This window comes from Leptinotarsa decemlineata, unplaced genomic scaffold, assembly GCF_025532065.1.
Source record: "Leptinotarsa decemlineata unplaced genomic scaffold, Ldec_3_MD MMD2_tig00000035_RagTag_RagTag, whole genome shotgun sequence".
Taxonomy (NCBI): Eukaryota; Metazoa; Arthropoda; class Insecta; order Coleoptera; family Chrysomelidae; genus Leptinotarsa; species Leptinotarsa decemlineata.
The window spans coordinates 18,619,666-18,640,200 of NW_027412540.1; the positions used below are offsets into that span (position 1 = coordinate 18,619,666).

Genomic DNA, 20,535 nt, shown 5'->3' on the forward strand with positions numbered 1-20,535 from the left:
ACAACTAAATCATTTCTGGTGAAATCTTTCGAGTTGTAGATAGCCGTACGAATTAGTTCTTCATTGTTTGCGCCGGGTTTTCGTATTGACTGAGCGGAATATTGTACCTTTTCTGTAAGATATTTTATCATTCCTTTTCCATGTATTCCGGATACAAATAACAGTTTATCCTTTATTGACATTCTTGATGTTGGTACGTGTGTCTCATTAATATTGACTGGACTAAAATTGTCACTCATTGTTCTAGTTTGTGAGGCTCCAGTATGGTGTTTGATATTCGTAACAGATCTATTATCTGTAATGTCGAAACCCACCCCATCCTTTTTTGTATAAGCAATTGTATAAGCATATGAAGACCTGATATTTCACATATGACGACTTAGTTTTCTTTTGTTGAGATGGCCATCTTTGTTCATCATCTCACTGCCTAAACTACTGCTCACAGCTTTTTGCATGTCTCTTAGCTTGGGTTGTGAATGGTGAGCAAATTTCGGCATATGGTGTCTGCTTCACCATACCCAAAAGCTGGACATGAGAATGGCAGGATATTATTATTCCCCATAATTCCCTACCTGAATGTCATCACAATAATGGTTTCATCTAAAGTGCATGTATCCGTGCTGATAGAATGCATGACTCCAAGCCCATCGGTGTCACTAAGAGAACCTTCGAGATACCTTCATAGAAAGCCTTGTCACGATAATGCGGGACTCTGCCGTGATGAACCTCCTTTTCCTAGTTACTCCTGGAACCCTTGATGGACCCTGAAGTAACCAAAGAATCCTACCATGAGTCTACAGAGTAGATGGACATCAACTTCACAACCACAACTTGCTCTGATGCATCGTCAGGTATGGCCGACATTTAGATGCCCTCATATATGACGATTGCTGCGACCATTAAGAAGGGAATATTGCATTTCGAATATCTGACCTTGATATCAACCACTCAACTGGTGTTCCAGAAAGTGGTCCACAAGTTACCTGACTGGATTGGAAAAGTTTTACCTGAATATTACTGGAGTTTTTTCCCAACACCAAATCGTTATTTTTACACCTCGACACGTGTTTCGATCACCAAGTGATCATCTTCAAGTGGAAGATAAAACTAGAAACTACTCAAAACTAAAGCTACTTATGCTATTCAGGTACATCACACAGGTAGGTAATCAGTAATACCACCCGTACAAGTGTACCACCCTAAATTAATTTTACAATTGGCCTTTCTATTATTTTACAATATGTCCTTATGTATGTTTAAATGTTACAGCTATTTATAGAACAATTTTCAGCTATATAAAATTAGTTTCACAATATTGCCTATCTAAATATATTTACAATGTGTCTTTTTGTAGTAATCAGTAAACCCAACAATATTATTTCAACAAGCTATATAGTATGCTATTTGGTATTGGTCCGTTATCTTTATTCATAATATTATTATGTTTACTTATTTCTACACTCTCATAGGCATCTAGTTGCCTGTTGTTGTTAACTTGTCTAACTAATCTTGAAGAACTAAAGTCTATGGAATGGTTTGCAAAATATGATGGGCGACTGCTGATTTTTCAGGTCTTCCATATTTTAAATGTGCTATGTGTTCCTTATATCTCACTTCAATAGATCTTTTTGTCTGTCCATAATATTTTGCATCGCAGTCCTTACATTCATTGTACATTGTCCTTACATCATTGTTACATTGAATGTAAGGACTGCGATGCAAAATATTATGGACAGACAAAAAGATCTATTAAAGTGAGATATAAGGAACACATAGCATATTTAAAATATGGAAGACCTGAAAAATCAGCAGTCGCCCATCATAATTTGCAACAAAACCATTCCATAGACTTTAGTTCTTTAAGATTAGTTAGACAAGTTAACAACAACAGGCAACTAGATGCCTATGAGAGTGTAGAAATAAGTAAACATAATAATATTATGAATAACGATAACGGACCAATACCAAATAGCATACTATATAGCTTGTTGAAATAATATTGTTGGGTTTACTGATTACTACAAAAAGACACATTGTAAATATATTTAGATAGGCAATATTGTGAAACTAATTTTATATAGCTGAAAATTGTTCTATAAATAGCTGTAACATTTAAACATACATAAGGACATATTGTAAAATAATAGAAAGGCCAATTGTAAAATTAATTTAGGGTGGTACACTTGTACGGGTGGTATTACTGATTACCTACCTGTATGATGTACCTGAATAGCATAAGTAGCTTTAGTTTTGAGTAGTTTCTAGTTTTATCTTCCACTTGAAGATGATCACTTGGTGATCGAAACACGTGTCGAGGTGTAAAAATAACGATTTGGTGTTGGGAAAAAACTCCAGTAATATTCATTACTGCACCAAAGGTTCCAAACAGTACATCATAAGTTTTACCTGGTTGATGGATGTAGTTAATACAGCCATGAGAGGACGTCTCCCACAAATGTGTCACAGGAGATTTACTTCCCAAGCCACACATATGTGTTGCTTGCTACCTAGACCGATATTCTGGAGTTTCAAGAAGTAAAAATGTCAAGCGGGTGTGACAAATATACGCCGTGGTTGGTTTCGCAATTCTTGAATGATTTCTCTCATAAACTTAGAGAATTGATTTCTCTCATAAATTCTATTGGTCACGATTAAAGCCAGATGGGCCTCACTAATAATGATGATTTTTAATTGAACTGGCCGAGCTTTACGAGTTCCACAAATGATAATGTTCAGTTTCTTTGGTAAGTTGACTCCACAAAGATTATACACGCCGAGAAGTATAACTTGACGTGAATTTCTCAGTATATAACTTCAGAGAGTCTACAGAATTTTTTTGTTTGAGTTTTGTGCTCCAGTATTTTATGCTTTTTATTCATTTTGAATAAATAATAATCAAGACTTCTTTCACCAAATTACCAATTGTTACTTCACATTAAATAGTTAAGACTATCACAATTTTAAGCTTTTGGGTTGGTGTAGAGGTTTGCAGTGGAGTGTCGAAGAGATCCACTCACTCGGGACCTACCTTGGCTTTGATATTTAGAAAAATTTATGTTCACCAACAAATGTATATGACAGAATTTTCACTAATACAGTCATTATCAATGCCCTAGAAACATAAAAGTATCCTAGATATGGCATATACTTTTGTAATAAAATGATTAACCATGGACAATTAGAATTTTCCATCGATTCCGGTAATTACTTTGGAATAAATTCTTATCAAATATTAATAATGTAGAAATTAGACACAAGTTGATTAAATATTCCTCAGGTTTAATGTAGGTTTTCCTTAATACGATATAGTCAATAACACCTTTCACACCCTGTCTTTTTGTAGAAAAATACCGATATCATTACCTTATTCAAAATTTTATCGAGTGACATTAATAATAATGATCTATTACATGAAGAACTACAGATACTTCTCCCCCATGTCAAGAATTATGCGAGAAGTTAACCGTCTTATTTGTTGCATTACAGGAATTTCACTGTAAACCTACTTTTAAAAAACAGTGTTTCAAACGAATTCAATAACTAGCTAGGATGTTAATGTTAATTTTAAGTTTATACCATTACAATTTTATATGTTTACATTGATTATGTCTACATTTATACATACATTAAGGTTAAGTTAGTTTTAAGGTAATAATTTATTTGTATATTTCTTTTTCTTCATGGGGATTACCCGTACACATAAATAAACATCATGTGTTTACCTGGAGTTCAGACGGTTCAGAGATATAGTATATACGAAGTCTAATCGAATAGAATAAAAACTAAATAGTTACCGAACGTCGGCAGTTTTTTGTATGGCATGGGCGGCGTGGTATAATACGAGGTCTAATCATCATTTTTATGTGGGAGTTTTAAAATGGTATTATCTAGTTAATTTGTCAGACCCGATTCATTAGTCTTTTACATTCATTTAGATGTTCGGATTGACTTCGTATAGACTATACTTCAAAGTACATCTTTTTGCTCAGTTTCACTCTTATGAGAAATACTTCTTAAAATCAATCAACCCATGCTGGATTCCATCAAATAACATTATAAATATCTAGCATTTTGTCAAAGATTCATGTCTTGTTCACTTGAAATAGTAAAGCATTTGGTGAAGAAAAGAAGCAGCTATTTTTATACATTTCAGAAAGCAATTTCTAGTTGAAAAAAAAAGCTGTCAAACATACCCTCTTGCATCCTTCCTCCAATACGGAGCATACAGGCCCTTGAAAGCAGGTACAAAGTAAACATCTCCTGTATTGAACACTTCCTGGGCAAGCGATTCGGTATCCTTTTGAACATCTTTAACGAAACCCATGTTGTCCCTCAGCCACTTCATGGCGGCACCTGCCACTGCCACACTACCTAATGAAAAATTATCTGTTAGGATAAGTATAGGTCGATTAGTTGGATTTCTTTAAATCGCCTTCTAGCTGAATTTTAGATTGAAATAAAATTTTTAGAGACACAATTTTTTAGTTTATTTATTTCCTAAAAAAATTGTGACCTGTGAGTACCTTCTAGAGCATATACAGGAGGAGCACTTCCAAATTTATATGCCAGAGTCGTGACTAACCCATGAGTAGACTGAACTCTCTAAAACAGAATTACATTTGTTTTGGAAAAATGAGAGTAAATGTCAATTCTCACTGATGTTCCTGTATTATACAAGAGAAAACATCCGCTTCTGTAGGTATTTTTTGCCTGTCCTTCACTCAAACATCTTTGCCCCACCAATGAAGCTTGCTGATTACCCAATATCTAAAAATGACTTTGAATGTAACTAGCGGTCAAAGTTTATCTTCTGAATCTCACCCCTGATATATAAACTCCCTCCAATGGTTTTCCCTGAGAAACCTTTCCGTAAATCTCTGAGCTACTTCTAATCTCTGGAAGGATCTCAAGGGGAATTTTGAAAGTGTGCAATAACAAAGGATCCCAATTCAAGAGTTCTATGTTCATAAGAAACGTTCTAGATGCGTTTGTGACGTCTGTTAAGTGTTTTCCCCCATTTATACCACCTGTTAAATTCTAGATGAAACATTTGAGAATAGAAAAAAAGTGAAATCACTACTGAATTCGTACCCATAAAATCCAAGTGTCAACTGTCCCAAAAAGGCAGTTCTTTGCTTTTATTGCCTTTTTCACTTGAGGTATGAAGTGAATAAGCCACTTAAGTTTGAATGCACTAAAATAGGGAGAAATTGGAAGACCACAGTTATGTTTAAAATAGTTCGTATTGTTTTCTGGTACCTTTGCCAAAATGATATCTACTGTGGAGTCGGTCCTTATGTCATTCCATACTACGAAAAAAGATATGTGAGATAAGGAGGCCCCAACAAAATAAAAGAAAATTACCGATAGCATTATGAAGAGGTTCCCCTGTAGTTTTATCCCAAACAATAGTAGTTTCTCTTTGATTTGTTATTCCTAAAGTGACGATATTTTTTGCTGAAATAAAAGATTCTATTAGAAGACAATCAAATAGTGAAGGAGCGTGGCTGCTGTTAGAATTGTATTTGTGGGTGCAAATATTTTGGTGGACAGCCATTTCAACTGATAATTTATTTATCTTTTCCATTTTTTTATTATTTTGAATAGGTTAATTAGCATATCCTCAAGAATAACAGTTGAATCACATAAGTTTGTCTTCATTATACATACAATTAGCATACAAAAGTTCATGGTAATTAAAATGTCTATATATAGGAAAGTTTTGACTAGTAGAGATTCATAATTCCATTGACTGTACAATGTACAAATTTGCAATAAAATATAAAAAATGCTATTAAAAAAGTGAACATTGTCTCGAAGCTGAAATGCTAGTTTAATGCTTGAGATTAAAACAGATATAAGTTAAGAGTTCAAATTGAAATTTCATTCAATATTATGAGTGTTTGTCCCCTGCCGTGTTTTCAGTCTGAACATGATAAACTGAAAAGTGAATTTTATATGATTTTCACCAATGGATGTACTGATTCGAAAGGTTAGCATTATTAGGAATGCTCCAAATTGTTGAGACATGACAAGTTTTTAAACGCCTTTGAAAGTTTAGAAATCGAAAAATGCGGAATGAGATCTATGAACGGGAGAATGCTTTCCATAATTATATGATCTTAGGAAAATTAAATTTCACTGCTTATATTATTTTTTCTCGACAAGAAAAATAAGAATGTATCCTGTCAAAGCTATAATCATAACATTTTTCCAATATTTTTGTTCTCCAGTATACGGGAAACTGATGCATCAACGATTGCTTGAAAATATGGTGGAGCTATTTACATTCATGTTTATATTGTTTGTTAATTACAGGTAGTTTACCTTGAATATGTCATGTACTCTAGAAATGAAAGAAGTAATAACAGTTACTTGAAACTGATAATTAATGATAAAAAAGGCAGCATGCTCAGGATTGTCATGACCAATTATCTCAATAGTTTGTTCCAGCAAAATCCCATTTGATCCTCAATAAATTATTAATTAATGATAGGATTCAAAGTAAATATACTAAATAGTATCTGACAACATTTTTCAAATTTTTAAGAAGTCAATTATTAGATTAACACCATCCTTTGCAAAGAATTTTTGTCCAAAACTAGTGTTCTGATTTTTAGGTAAATTTCTGAATAACTTCTGGTTCCACTTTATTGTTTTGCTTTCCAATATTTGTAATTGTCCAATTGTATTAAAATCAATCGACCCAATATGAATACTAAATATTGTTAGTGTAATTGAAAAAATAGTTGGAAGAGAAACAAGCACTTTTCAACTTCAACTTTTAATAAAAATCATGGTTGTCTAATAATATTTGCTATAATTACAGGGTTGTAATTTAAATAACTGTATAACTTTTATATTCAATAAAAAAAATTATTCGAATAAAAATTTTAAAATACTGCATTTATAGTCTATTTCAAAAGAGTGTAGAGTAATAAAATCTCATTAAGTATTCAAAAGCGCTACAGGGTGATCCGTCAATAAATTCTGTCACTTCCCTAGTCCGCATTGCAAAATTATGTCGTTTCATAAAGAGCAGGTAGGTATCACCCTGTTTTAAGGGATTTGTCCATTGTTATCGACGGATAAATACTGAGCCAGAGGCGCGCTAGTGGGATAATTGCCAAAAGAATATGCATTCATAAAAATTATATTAAAGGAAATAAAAATTTAATACAGCAGAACAGTGTTATTAAAAAAATATAAAATGTAACAATAAAATATATACGAACCGAAATCGGGAAATACTCACAAACACACACGAACGAACTTTACGTATTGAAACACTTGTGGGGACTTTAAATCAATTTATTCACAAAAACGACAAGAACTTTACTGGATACGTTATTACAATTTGACACTTGAACAATACTAAAACTGTGAACTTCCCTTAACGTTTAACAACACTCTATTTATACCCTAATTGAATGTTCTAGAGATTACTAGGTACAATTTTCGAGAACATCCGAAGAACTGTCATCATCCCCTGGTGTTATAATTATAGGGTCAACCACCTGATCGACCAAGTTGTCCAGTTCCCACATTTTATCTTCCTCTTTTAAAACATGCTGGATTGCTTTTTGCCAGTTTTCTGATGTGATTTCCATAATGGCTTGATCAAACAATACCTTGACATCTTTCATTTTAAATGTGGTATTGTGCCTTGCAACATATCCTTTAACTTGTGCCCATATAAGTTCTATAGGATTTAATTCGCAATGATATGGCGGTAGGCGCAGCACAGTTACTTTATACTTTTCTGCTACATCTTCTACGGCATATTTCATGAAGCGAGATTTATGTTGTTTTACTATGGCTAGTAGTTCCTTCTTTACTGAATTCGTCTCAAACTGAATACCTTTATTTGACAGCCAGTTAATAATTTCTTGCTTTCTCCAAGCTGAAGTTGGTACCTTCTCTAAGCGCCTTGAATGGTAGCTTGCATTATCCATAACCACGACCGAATCAGCTGAAAGAAATTTTAACATTTCCCGAAGTAGTCTTCGAAGACATCCGAATTCATGTCCTCATGATAATCTCCCGTCCGGCACGACTCAAAGCTTAACAAACCTTCTTTTAAAAATCCGTCTTCGCTTCCAATGTGAGCAATTATAAGCCTCTTCCCTTTTCCCGAAGGCACTTTAATACCCGTCGAAAGGCCTTCTATGAAAGCTTGGCCGAGAACTTGTTATATTTTTATCTTGCCACATTTTTTTGACTATATAACCTTCGTTTATCCACGTCTCATCAAGATAAAAAATTTTCTTTTGCTCTCTGCGGTACTGCTTTATAGTTGTCAAATATTTTCGTCTCCAGCAAACAATTTCATCACTTTCCAGTAATAGTGCCTTTCGATTGTGCTTTTCCCAGGCAAAATTCATACTTTTTAAAGTTTTCCATAAAAGTTTTCTGGATATCAAAGGAATATCGTTATCTTGGCTTATCTCGATAAATATTTTTTCAAGAGTGGGTATTTCCTTTTTAAAATAAAACGAATGAACTTTTCTTCGAATGTCACATTTGGTGTCTTCATCTAAGATTTTTATTGGTCTTCCTGATTTTCTCTTGCATGGACTTACCTGGCCTGATATCTTTCTTTCTCGCAATAATTTAAAAATCGTGAACTGTCCAATTCCAGTCATTCGGGCACATCGCTCAACACTTTCTTGCACAGACAAACTAGGGTGATCGTGTTTTATGCAATCATATACTTTTAAAATTATAACTTTTTCGCAAACAGATAGCGGAGAATTTTTTACACTTCTTTTCTTTGGAGTAAATGTCCCCATTTTATAACTTTTTCACTATTTCTATATCACAATATCACTGTACGTTTAATTGGTGTAGTAACAATTACTATTATAACTCGAATGTTTAAGACACCATTACAATATATTTAAACCCTTTTTCTTAATTACCTGGGTTTAATAGGTATTGCATGATTGGTGGGCAGGGTCAAAAAGGGATTATTATAATGACATGGCACCTCGGAACTAAGTGTTAACCCTTTTTTGAGAAATCATGCTCAAGTATATGAACCCAAATTGCATATTAAATAAGTTTACAAGAACCACTTAAATTAATCTTAATCTTTTTTTAAGAAATTTTACTTACCTAAATACATGTAGGTACTTAGTTTTAGACCAAATTACTTCCCAAAAATGGCCTTTTATTATTATCTATGTCTGTAATTTTTAATTTACTTTAATTATTAAGTTTAATAATCCTAAGATTTGCCTACGCCCATGGACTACAACGAAATTCAGGCAAATTTTATGACACTTCATGATTTATTACTCTACACTCTTTTGAAATAGACTATAGTTTAAAAAACACAAACAGAATATCTCCTGAACCACAGGCATATACAGAATATATTAAAAAAAATTAAATCAGTCCCAATTCATTATTTATTTTAAAATCACAAAGATTAACTCCTGAACCACAGGCATTTGCAGAATATATTTAAAAAAAAATTAAATTATTTTCAATTCATTATTCAACTCTCTTGTAGGATGACTATATCATCAAGTACTACTTATGAATTAGGTACATCATTAATTTCATGATAAGAGATTCAATACAGAATATAACTTTATTAGTATGTAATAAAAAAAAACATTGAATACTGTTGTTTCCTTGATAACTATCAAACTCGGAAATGCCCAATAAATCCTACTTTTAGTCAGGATACACTTTTAATGACTTTTCCTTTGACACATTATCAGTAACTATCTGAAACATTTTGTTTTTTTATCTACAGGGTCGTATTTTCAATAAATAAAACCAAACTAATAAAAAGATGAACAAATCAATATAACATTCTCCCCCGCTGGAGGAATTACTTTTCCTCTAGCTCCAATCTGCAAATTTTCGTGACTGGGCGCCTATATTCCGAAGTTGAGGTTTTTACGTCGACGACTCGAATTCTGCCATCTACTCCTGGATGAACAGCCGTTATTCTACCAAATTTCCACTTATAGCGTGGTGCTTGATCGTCGACCAGGATGACCATGTCATTGAGTGCTATTGGTTTGCAGTCATTAGTCCATTTACTTCGCTTCGACAAGGTTGGCAGATATTCTTTTGTCCAGCGAGTCCAAAACGAATTAATTAGCACTCGAGAAATTTTCCATTCTCTTCTCAGAGTATTCGCATCTGGATTGATTGGTACCAAATCACCTTCTCCGTTGGAAGAGCCAATCAAAAAATGATTAGGAGTGAGTGCTTCTGCGTCAGCTGAATCCACTGAAACTTTTGTCAATGGTCGGGAATTAACGATTTTCTCCGCTTCCGCAAAAAAGGTTTGTAAAGTTTCTTCTTTCAGGGATGAGTCGTAGAGTACTTTGCCGATGACACTTTTCACTGAACCTATTAACCTCTCCCATATTCCTCCCATGTGGGGAGCAGACGGTGGAATGAATTGAAAGCTAATACCTCTTGACGACAAAGAATCAATAATCGCTGTTCGATCTATTTCTTCCATGGCTTGGCGAATTTCGTGTGCAGCACCTCTCAGATTTGTTCCATTGTCGCAAAATATGACCTGAGGTTGTCCTCTTCTAGCCGACATTCTTAGTATGGCTTGAATCGTGGAATCGCTATTCAGACTATGTGCAATTTCTAGATGGATAGCTCTAACTGCCAAGAATGTGAATAGCACACCCCATCTTTTTTCGCATCTCCTACCAATCTTCACCATAATTGGGCCGAAATAGTCCATTCCAGTGTTAATAAAAGCTCTAACACCTCTCTTTAATCGTACTTCAGGTAGTTGACCCATTAGAGGTGGTGAAGGTTTGCTTTTCTCAATCCTACATTTCACACAGCTTGAGAATGCTGATTTGACTGCAGCTCGACAGTTTATCACCCAGTATTTCTGTCTGATTTCATTTATGACTAATTCTACTCCTCTATGATGAAATTTTTCGTGATAATTTTGTATCAACAATTTGGTGAATTCATGTTTTGGACTCAGAATGATGGGTTGTCGTGTGCTCTCCGCCATAAATTCTGTAAAATTCGTTCGTCCACTCAGTACCATAATACCATCTTTCATTTCTGGGAATAAACAGGCTAGTTTGCTTTGACCACCCAGAGATTTCCCAGTTTTGAGTTTTTGTATTTCTTCTGGAAAACACTCCTGTTGAACATGTTTCAGCCATATCTTCTCAGCTTTCAGGATTTCCTCTACTGTTAGGTTTGGAGGAAATTTTTCTTTGTTCCTTACAATTTCGAAAAATCTCAAACACCATCCGGTAGTCCTGATCAGTCTATTCCACTTCGAAAATCGTCGTATGTCTGGGAGGCATTCTTCATATTTTTGAAAAATGACAAAACATGTTTTAATTTTTCGATTTCTCAGCTCTACGTCATTTTCATTCAAATAGGAAGGTCTTTTATTTCGATTGGCCATGATTCTTCTGAATTTTTGAGAAAATAAGGACCAGAAAACCATTCATTTGAAATTACTCCGTTGATTTTTTTCCTGCGTGTAGCTTCATCCGCGATATTAAGTTCAGTTGGGACCCATCGCCATTCCGCTATACGTGTCAATTCTTGAATTTCACCGATTCGATGTGATACGAACGGTTTGTAGTTTCTTCCGTCTCCTCGTATCCAATTCAAGACACATGATGAGTCGGACCAATAAAACATTTCATCTATGGGGAACTCGAGTTCATTCCTTATCACTTGAGCCAGCCGACTGGCCATCACTGCCGCCTGGAGTTCAAGCCTAGGGATGGAAAGAGGTTTCAGAGGAGAAACTCTCGTTTTCGCTGAGATAAGACAAACATCAGTTCTGTTTTCTCCAATGACGCGAAGAAAGCTAACTGCTGAGAATGCTTCTTCACTACTATCACAAAATGTGTGAATTTCGATTCGTAATGCTGATGGAATCAATAGACTATAGCATCTTGGAATTTTGATCAGTACAATTTTCTCCATGTCACTCAACCAATCTTTCCAAGCGATGAGAAGTTCTTCAGGTAACAAATCATCCCAATCGATTCCTACTCGCCAAATATCTTGCATCAGAATTTTACCTCTCACCGTGAAAGTAGAGATCAAACCTAGCGGGTCGTATACCGACATCAAAGCTTGCAAAACCTTCCTCTTCGTAGGTTGTTCCGCCACTAAGTTTTCTGAAGTCAGTCTGAAGGAAAACTCGTCGTTTCTGGGATCCCACCATAAGCCTAATATTCGATGTAAGGAAGTGTCATCGATATTTTTTGTAGCCGCCAGTAACATATCATCAGATAGCTTATCTCGAATCAGTTGGGAGTTTGTCATCCAGTTGACTACTTCAAATCCTGCAACCTTCTGGACTTTGCATACTTCTATTATCGTTTCTAGCGCTTCTTCTTCAGTGTCTTTTGAATCCAAATAGTCATCTACATAGAATTTTTTGATAATAGCTGTTCGGATGTCTGGATTCGTAGAAAATTCTTCAGCATTCGAGTTTTTTACGAATTGAGCACATACGGGCGAACAGGTTGCTCCAAAAGTCATGACCAACATTTCATAAATATCAGGAGGTCTGTCGCTTTCCAAATTTCGCCAAAGGAATCGTTGAGCACATCTATCTCGTTCTTGTATTCCTACTCTATGGAACATCTCTCGAATATCTCCACAAAAACCGAATCGCCTTTGTCGAAATTTCCATAAAATTGCAACCAATGACTGCAACAAATCTGGACCAGAGAGTAGAGCATCATTCAAGCTCATACCTCTTGATTTTGCTGCAGCATCAAAGACTAGCCTGATTTTATTCGGTTTGTTGGGATTTTCTACAGCGAAATGAGGTAGATACCAAAGATGAGGATTGTCAATTTTCTCTTCCTCTAAGGTCAACTTCTTTATATATCCTTTCTCTTCATATTCCATAATTTTCTTGCAATAATCCTTTCCAAATTTTTCGTTCAGACGACATTTTCTTTCGACACATTTTAGTCTTTGGAGTGCCATGAATTTACTTTCAGGTAGCTGTATGTTATCGGTTTTCCACAATAAACCGATTTCGTAGTTTTCTCCAGTATACTTCAAGGTGTTTCTCATCAGTTCTAATGCTCGTGAACTTTCACAAGATGGTTGGTCAGCTGCGATCAAAGTACCAAATGTTTCGGTCAGATAAGATTTCTCTACCATCTTCTGCAGTTCTTCATCAGTCGTCTCTTTTTCACAAATGTGTAAAGTATGGGCTTTGAAAGAGTTTTCCCCGCTATTTGGACTTGGTCCGTGTACAGCCCAACCTAACTTACATTTACTGGCTACAGGAAGATTTTCTGGGCCGGTTCTTATCTGTCTCGCAAGTATCAGATGTATGTTATCTTGTCCAATAAGCAGTGAAGGTTTTTCGTGATCGATATCTTTTATTGGAACACCTTTTAGATGTGAAAACTTTTTCCAATCGGATATGTTGATGTGTTGTTCTGGTAACGACATATGAGTGACAGTTCTGACTCTTTTCATAGTAAACATTCTGCTGTCATCAATTTTGGAAACAGTCACGTCTAAACGAACGGAATTTTCTTCAACCATGACATTTTCGTTTGTCCATTGTAGACAAAGTGATTCCTTCGTTCCAGTTAGCCCAAGTGTCTCTGCTACTTCTGCATCTAATAATGTCACCGTAGACGCCTCATCACAAAGAGCAAGAATAGGGACAACACCTCGTGGACCGTATAATTTTATACGAATCACTCTCAGAAGAATCGTAGTGAAAGGTTTGTTGACAGAGCATACTCTTCCTCGATTATCATCATTAGTATCTCTTCCTATCGCTGCCTGATTGCTATTGACTTCTAATTCTTTGTGTAATAGAGGATGATGATGAAGTTTACAGCCGTTTGTTCCACAAATCTTCCTCTTTTTACATTTGAATTTTTGATGATTCTTTTGAAGGCAACTGAAACATAGTTTTTTTCCGGTTACCATTTCCCATCTCTTATTCAGGTCATCGTGATTCATCTGCGGACAAATGCTTTCTTGATGTATTTTGTCACAGTAACCACATGTCTTGTGAGTGTTTTGGGTGTGAATATTGTATACTCTTTCATTTCTCTTCATTTGATTTGTGAATTTCTGTGAGAATGTTTCATTGCGTGGGGTACTAACATTACACGCAAAGCTTGCTTTCTCGTTCAACCACAAAGAGAAATCTTCCAAATTGATATCACCCTTTTTCATTTCCAACTTTTCACCCCAGGATAATTTCATTGAATCCGGAATTTTCGTCAGTAATTCACGAATAAATTGAGGATTTTCGAGATAACGTTTACTTCCTAGACTCTTCATGATCGACACCATGTTGCTCACCTCTGCAGAATAATGAATCAGCTTTTCAAAGTTATTTTCTCTTATGGAAGGAAGGATGCTGATTCTGTTCATCAAAATATCTATGATGTATTCAGGTCTTCCGAATCGTTTCTCTAAAGTTTCAATCACAAGATCTACGTTATCGGCAGTTAACATCATTCCTGCAACTGTTGTCTTTGCTTCCCCTTTTAGAAATCTCTGCAGCTTCAGCATGATCTCTTCATTGCTGTAGTCACAAAACTTGCGAAGATTCTTGAAAGACTTATGGAACAGGGGCCAATCTTGGGGACTGCCATCAAACTGTGGAAAATCCTTCTCTAACATTTTTCGCATGTGAAATTTATCTGGATTCATTACTTCAAGTGACGTTGGGTTTTGAGTTGTTGAAGCTGGGAGAGAAAACGTTCTGAGAACGTTTGCAACAGTTCCGCAAAGCTGTTGTATGTCTTGTGATGTGATATTTCCTGGTTTCTCTTCGGAAAATTGTCCTTCGACCTTGGGTATGTCATCATTGGGTTTCTCAGTTTTTTCAGGAATACGTGACAGATTTTCTTGTCTCTCATAATGAAATTGTTCAGATGTGTAATCTACCCATTGAGACACTCTGTTTCTTTGTTCTTGTTCTTCAACTAATTCTCTCCTGATATTTTCGCTTCTTGCTTCTGATTGAACGTAACTGCTGCCTTCTTCTTGGGCATCTATCTCGGCTTCATGCAATTCTTCTTCGAGTTGAAGAAGGTGTAAACTATCAGCTATTTCCTTCTTCTTCAACTCTCTACGGTTCTTTTCTTCTAGTTGTTGTTCTTCCAGTTCTAGCTCTCTGGATTTTCTTAGTAGCTCCCGTCTTTGTCTTTCTATTTTTAGAGCTATTCTTTTCTTTTTCAAATCCAAACTACTTCGTCGAGATAATCCGGTATCCCTTGAGGCTCTCGAATGAACAGACTTCTTTGAGTGATCCTCATGTTTCAAGGAAGTTGACTCGCCGGATTTATCTTCAACGACTTTTTCAGGTAGTTTGTCTAGACTGGATTCTGGTTTCTCACGACTTCCAAATCCGTTTGGCCATACGTAGTCCGATGACAGACTTTGATTCAGACCTGCACCTTCTCGCTTGGACGTACGTTTCTCCATATCGTGATCACGTCGGGGTCACCAAATGTTGTTTCCTTGATAACTATCAAACTCGGAAATGCCCAATAAATCCTACTTTTAGTCAGGATACACTTTTAATGACTTTTCCTTTGACAAATTATCAGTAACTATCTGAAACATTTTGTTTTTTTATCTACAGGGTCGTATTTTCAATAAATAAAACCAAACTAATAAAAAGATGAACAAATCAATATAACAAATACTAAATGAAATATGGGATATAGAAGCTTAAATAGAGAATACGTTCTCTTTAACATAAGTATATATCATTTGAGAAGTTTTTGAAATATCATTAAAAGGTGTACTTAGTAATTGAGAAGACTGTACCTTTATGAAATTCATATTTTTGCTCTACCATCTAATAACATGAAGATAGGTATATGTAAAAGGAAAATGCAATATTTTTTGAATTCAATGTATGAAAACGTTGCCTTCATAAAAGCTCTATCAAAATTGTGATGATATAATTATTTATGTCTTAAAAGAGCATGGGTGCCAAATTTCATTTGTTGAAGATACCCTGAAATTTGCATAGTAAAAATATATGTATTTAACAAACTGGGCAAAGCATAGGAAACAAATCTTCACAAAACTATAAAATATTAAATTATGGGCAGATGGGAATGTAACATACATCAGTTGAGCTCACAGCAACCTGGAAAATTTTAAATTGTCACAATGAAAAATTAAATGATTTAAAAATTTTCATGAATTTCAATTTGACAGGTCAATGTAAAATTTTCAAAATAGGTATATCAATTTAAAATAGATTGTTATCTTTAACCACATACTTATTCCAAAACTAAAAATTTGCTGTGAGTTGGTACATCAAATTTTTTATAAAGTGGTTTAAAAAGATTATAGGGAATTTAGGAATTACATAAAATATTTCAAGATTCTCAATCATTCTTACCTGAGTCTCCCAGCTTATTTACCACTGCCTCCATACATTTTTCCACAGCAATCAATATTTTTTTGGGATCTTGTTCTGACCATCCCTCTTGTGGGGTATAAGTGGTAATATCAATAGTGTGTTTACATATTTCCTTTATGTGCTCACTACGAAATACACAAAACTTTACAGTTCTTGTACCAGCATCTACCACCCCAATTAAGGGCCCTTCGTAGTCTTCGTGATTCATCCTTTTAATATCTTAAAATAAATAAATGTGCCAAACAAGGGCTTCCAAAATTTTTTCAAAATTGAACTCATTGTCCTAGCTGTTAATATCAACATTTAAGGCTTGTTCAGAGGAATATTTTATAGTTGTTTTCAAGAATAAAACAGCAAGTTGTCTGAGAAAAAAAAACAACTTATTTCTTAAAATGTATAAAATGACCATAATTCGCAAAAACAATGTTAATCTACCTATTTAAAAAATTCACGACTGCCAAGACGTCTGTACTTACATGGCAAACGTAATGAATGACTTTTGAAGGATTTTTATTTTAAACTATAACCTATTAACCTATCCTGCTTTTACTTTCAGCATTACGGAGGTGTGTCCTTCACACCCATGCACGTCACAAGTTGTACTAAAGAAATGAACTGATTCTGTGTGCCACCAATGATGGAATTTGTATTCCAATGACAATTCAGAATTTTCTTATCTTGTTTATAGCTTATCGTAAATTCTACATTCTGTTTATTATAATGCTATAGTCACGGAAAGTATTCAAATTTATTTCCATTTTAATTAATACCCACACTGACATCTGGCATAATATATCTGAAACTTCTACCGATCGGTAAAAATGGTATTTTCCGAATTGCTGCAATGGAAAGAGACTGATTTCCTTTGATCAGGGATAAAATTTCACATGCAGACCATGAGTATTATATATTATTAGTTTCGTTCAGGGCCGTAGCGAAAAGAAAAAACGGGGGGGGATCCAAATTTTCCCAACCCCACCAGCAAAATTTCCCAACTTTCGAAAAAATGAAAGCCAAGGGATTAGTTATTAATATATTAATTTTCTTACTTAACTATCCAAAGATTGGCTGAATGCTTACCTATAATATGCCCGTTAGGGTATGCACAAACAAATATAAATTTTGGTAATTATAAAAATAATAATGGAAATTATTCTACTTTGGATCAAAGTCCTTGTTCTTCCACCATATCCACCATGTACAAATATGTTCTGTCTGTTTTTCCGTCAATCAGCTGTCGCCCCAATACGAACGACAACTCTCAGAAGTTGAGAAACTTGTGCGAGCTAAGGACTAACGAGGTCTTACCTTTCAACGTGTGATTCCTAACACGGAATAATATTATGCTTATTGTTTTCTACAATTATTTTTTATATCTTCATGGCCCGAAATTTCCCAACTTTTCCAAGTTGAAAAACAGCGAAAAGTTGTGAATTTTGTAAAATTGCCACTTCAAAAATTGTGGACTGTTCTCTTAGTTGGGAGAAATTGAACTTTTTTGAAGGTTTCAAACAACTCAGAATTTCAAAGTACGGGATCTCCAAGTTATGCACGTTGGGAAATCCCCTGGTTCTCTCTCTTTTCTTATCACCTCTCCCTTTCTTTTCTCTCATTTTTATTTTTTAATTTTTTTTACTATTATTTTTTTCTATTTTCACGGCCCAAAATTTCTCAACTTTTTCCCAAGTCGAAAAAGCAAGGGGTAGGCTCCCTCCGTCCCCCCCCCATGGCGACGGCCCTGGTTTCACTTAATAAAATGTCCAACAAAAAAAATGTCAAATTTTATTTAGTAAATCGTGTCATATTTGTTACGCTGAAAATCACCAAAAAGTCACGAAATTGCAGATGCAATGCAATACGTTTCAAAGCTTGGTTTATGTTGTACGTTTTACGAAGAAAATTCAAAAATTGCTTAAATGTAAGGTGACCTCTTGAATGAATTTTGTTGCCAGAAAAAAAATAAAGATTGAAAAATTTAATATGTGACCTTGTCATATTTTGTAGAAAGTAATACCAGAGAACACCCTAAAATTTCATTAATAAAAGTTACCATTTTTCACCAAATAAGTACTTTATTGAATATTACTGGAGTTTTTTCCAACACCAAATCGTTATTTTTACACCTCGACAGTAATATTCATTACTACACCAAAGGTTCCAAACAGTACACCATAAGTACTTTATTATTTAACAATACCATGAAAGCAACCAGCGTACAGGACCTGTATTTTTAACGCATTTTTTCTATCTGTCAGGGGCATGTTTGAGCATCAGTGAAGATTGTAGCGTTTGAAAATTCAGAAGATACTAGTTTCCGGTCATTCATTATTGCAATAATTTTTTTTATTACATTTGAAGAATTTTTTCTTTTGATCAGTGTACTCTGTATTTACTTCTGATGAGTAGAAAAATTATTACGTGTTTTAGACGGTTCTCGTTTGATTGCTGAAAATTATAAATGCTAAAATACCTGCATTATTCTTAATTTTTGAATATAATGGTTCCAGTTTATCAAAACCTGTCTTCATACCTACTATCTAAAACTAAAAGTATGCAATGTAGTACCTATTGAACTAAAAATGATCAACTTTCTCAGTTTATTCAAAAAAACGAGAATTTTTGCTCATCGTCTGAAAAATTATTAGTGCTCTTTCTTAGATACTTATTACAGTTCTTCAAAGTTTTTCTTATCTTCAGTAATCTTATGAAAATGTAATCCCAAGAAAATCACTCGTATACGTATGTATACCGCATCAATATTTTCATAATAATAGTAATTATAATCAAATTTAAATATTAATATCGTGAATTTTTCCAAGACAAGGATATGCTTTTGTGGATTCAATATTCATTCATCACATTTTCATTGATATAATCTGTACTGTTGTTTGTTTATATTAATTATTATTATATTTATTTTACATTTATTTGCTCATATAGTTTGTTATAACATATAATATTCCTGACATTGTCTTGTTATGTATTCTCAACGTCATCATTTTTCTTTGCCAATAAAATTGATTTTTGAACAATATAGCATATTTACTATTATTATTGTGAAATAGGGGTTTACCCAGGATTCTGAATTCAGTTGGAGAGATTGAGCTCAGAACAATTGATGAATTTCAATAAAGGTTACAAAAATCAAACAAAAGTTTAAAAGGATGAGGCCGCAATTTCTAATGTTTCACAGCTTCTCTTCATCATTGGTAACTTTATGTTTGGAGGAGTAAAGTTCTTCTTGATTAGCGGTAGATTGAAAAATTGAACTTTATTTCAGTATCTCTGATGAAACTCACTTCAAACTGTCTTTCATTGTGTACAATTCAGCAGTGTAACTCAATTTCAAGTATTGTTGTAAAATTCAAAGATATTTTATTAAGCTTACTGAAATAGTTCATAAACTGATTTTTGTTTTCAATACACAATTTCTTGATCAGTTCAGTTTTTGAATATTTCAATTATTAACGATGTGGTACTAAACCAGTTTGAGTTGTTATAAATTCAACTTTTCAAAGTGAGCCCTTTCAATATCACAACAATTACAAATGTGAATTATTTTTGGGACTGTTCTGAACGATGAACTTGCTTCATCCAAAGCAAATGAATAATATTTCTTATTACAACATAATGAATAAAAACAAACGTTGATTTGTTGACAACTGTAAATGAATATATAATAAACATGAACATTTTTACAAGTAGTCTACATTAATGCTACCCACAATTTACTACAAATATTAAACAAGTATACTGTGGCACAAATTCAATTACAAAGTCCTTACATAATATTAGTTTGAAAACAATTTCAGTTAACACTGCATGTAGCAGGCCTCAAATTATATATGCTTTAGTTACCAATAAATTTTTAAATAAATTTCTATGAATGTTTTTTCACAATATAAATAGTACAAATTTCCATATATTTAAATGTATCTGATTGAGAATCAACATGTTTTTTCTTTCCGTGGCATGAAATACATTATGAGACGACCTAAAATGGCAATATTAGCACAGAAAAAGGATACACTCTGTATCCAAATGAAGAAAAAAGTGTTCTGACCTTGGAACTCCAACAAGTATGCTGGCAAAAGCCATGCCCCCTGTGCAACAAACCATATAAACAA

General features: G+C 34.2%; 1 protein-coding gene across 2 annotated transcripts in view; it reads right to left on the reverse strand.

Moving 5' to 3' along the window:
* The window catches only part of LOC111512372 (Glycerol kinase 2), a 32,965-nt gene extending 15,854 nt beyond the window's left edge, over positions 1 to 17,111 (reverse strand). Inside the window, exons 1-8 of one of the 2 annotated variants that reach the window (XM_023168491.2) lie at positions 16,844 to 17,111; positions 16,388 to 16,627; positions 5,365 to 5,457; positions 5,092 to 5,309; positions 4,822 to 5,037; positions 4,657 to 4,767; positions 4,524 to 4,602; positions 4,194 to 4,371 (exon numbers count right to left, since the gene is read on the reverse strand). In XM_023168491.2, the coding sequence (XP_023024259.2) occupies positions 4,194 to 4,371; positions 4,524 to 4,602; positions 4,657 to 4,767; positions 4,822 to 5,037; positions 5,092 to 5,309; positions 5,365 to 5,457; positions 16,388 to 16,616 (1,124 nt within the window). In that variant the 5' untranslated portion in view covers positions 16,617 to 16,627; positions 16,844 to 17,111. The remainder of the gene's footprint in view (positions 1 to 4,193; positions 4,372 to 4,523; positions 4,603 to 4,656; positions 4,768 to 4,821; positions 5,038 to 5,091; positions 5,310 to 5,364; positions 5,458 to 16,387; positions 16,628 to 16,843) is intronic. The other variant, XM_023168483.2, reaches the window with a different exon arrangement.
* Between the last annotated feature and the right edge of the window lie 3,424 nt (positions 17,112 to 20,535).